At 45.9% G+C, this 1,906-nt stretch overlaps 1 protein-coding gene across 1 annotated transcript; it reads right to left on the bottom strand.

The window, feature by feature from the left end:
• Nucleotides 1-334: 334 nt before the first annotated feature.
• On the bottom strand, nucleotides 335-1,279 carry LOC124368325 (submandibular glandular kallikrein-9-like). Its single transcript, XM_046825599.1, has one exon. It carries the CDS (start codon nucleotides 1,277-1,279, stop codon nucleotides 335-337), a length of 945 nt encoding a protein of 314 aa, XP_046681555.1.
• Between the last annotated feature and the right edge of the window lie 627 nt (nucleotides 1,280-1,906).

Below are 1,906 nucleotides of genomic sequence, written 5' to 3'. Positions count from 1 at the left end.
CAGGTTTTATAATTTTGTAGTATGATGCTTTGAAGTGATTGTTTACATAATTGTAAACTACTGTATTTAAAAGCGATTTAAACAAACCTCGTATACTACATATAAATATATGAAGTTTGTAACTATGGTAAGATACGTTCGAAAATTCGATACTATGAATGTAAGTTTGGGAAACTTTGATAGATGAAAATATTTTTATGAAATACAGTCATTTAGGCTGGTTTCCTACTTCATAGATATTTAAATTTCTCAAAGGCGGAATATTTGTTGGTTGTACAGGCTGAAACTGATTTAGATCTAAATAAAACAAATTTTCAAGTACTGTGTTGGCGTTTTACAAGTGTAATTGCAGAGAAACTAGAGCCGAAGATACAAGAACAATGAACGTGACCGATATCGGGGGTTGGCCGAAGCTGACGTAGCAGCCGGACCCTTGGTCCCCCGGACTGCGCATCACACTCGGGCCGACATAGGCTCGGATCCAGGTCAGGTAGGGGCACATGTCCGTGAAGACGAGTGGGCGGGGGTTGTTCTCATCCGGGGACTGCAGGCGGCCGATCGCCAGTCCGCTGAGGACGGGTTGGTCCACTCCGCAAAACAGGAGTGACTCCGAGAAGGAGAACTGTTCATTCACGCGTTTGTAGTCTTCCTGGCAGAGCCAGCTGCGGTAGAGGAGGTTGGTCTTCTCGACGATGTTGTAGTAGTCCACACACTGCTTCTGCACCCGGAGGTGGTAGATGACCAGGGGCATCTGGGCATCAGGGAACGTCGTGGAGTTGTGGGTGAGATTGAATCCGACGACGTTACACTCGGTCTCCAGAATCGGGTGTACGACCGAGGTCGGAACCGGGCACCTCGTGAACCCCCCGGGCACCGAGGACCAGTTGAACTTGCTCCCGATGTCCACCAGGGCGATGTCTGACTTGCCGAACGTCTGCTGTAACATGTAACCCCAGGGGATGATGAACGACTCACTGACGATCTCTTGGTACGATTCGGTGTCGTTCCCGGATTCGGGCACTTTGCGGACGTAAACGCGTATCGAGGAGTCTTCCTCCCCTTCCGCACAGTGGGCGGCCATCAGTACCCAGCTGGGCGTCAGCAGAGCACCCGTGCAGAACGTGTTCTTCTTCAACGTCTTCACCATCACGATACAAGGTTGCTTCGACGCCGGCACGTACACGAACTCCACAGTGTTTGAGTCCTCCATCAGAGTCACTGTGAACAACCCGAAACAAAACAACACTACGATATTCCCATACGCGCAGTAATTACGCATAATAATGGTATAAACACATAACTAGGTTATGTTGTGCGTTCATGCTGTGTATTTGTCAACCAGCTGATTGTGTTCGAACACGAAATAAGTTGGAATAGAGAAAACAATAAAACAACTGGTGACATAACCAAACAAAATATTGAAGTTCAGCGGCGTAAAATATATCTATCTCATCACTGTGGTGTTTTAAAACTGTAAACTTTAATTGCTTAAAATTAACAGTGATATTATACAGTTTTCATTGTTCATAATGGGCCAAGAAGACATGCCGAAGGAAGAATCGCCTTCCGGCTCAGAGAAGAACACAGAGAGCGATACACAGTTGGATGTTGTAGAAGAACAAAATTTAAAACGCGATTATGTCAGATCGAGAATGGAAGCGATGCAGAAAAGAATTGATAAGCTGAAAGAGAAAATAAAGCACGAAGGAGATTTCCTGAACAAGGAAGAAGCCACTATCAAATCGGAAATTGTCTTCGATCAGAACATCGAGGATTTGCAGAGTACCTTTGGTATGGACGATCTTCGCAGTGAGGATAGCAGTGAGAAATCATTGTATTTCTCAGCGTCCAACTACTCCATATGCAGCGTGAGCTCTGGGTCCACAGATTCGGCTTACAGCAGCTT

This window comes from Homalodisca vitripennis, chromosome 8 (assembly GCF_021130785.1).
Source record: "Homalodisca vitripennis isolate AUS2020 chromosome 8, UT_GWSS_2.1, whole genome shotgun sequence".
Classification (NCBI taxonomy): domain Eukaryota; kingdom Metazoa; phylum Arthropoda; class Insecta; order Hemiptera; family Cicadellidae; genus Homalodisca; species Homalodisca vitripennis.
The sequence above is the reverse complement of the archived record's forward strand: the minus strand, read 5'-3'. Positions and strand labels throughout refer to the sequence as shown.

Bases quoted from the DNA above. Each gene is read 5' to 3' on its own strand.
- LOC124368325 (XM_046825599.1), bottom strand. From the start codon at position 1,279: ATGCGTAATTACTGCGCGTATGGGAATATCGTAGTGTTGTTTTGTTTC.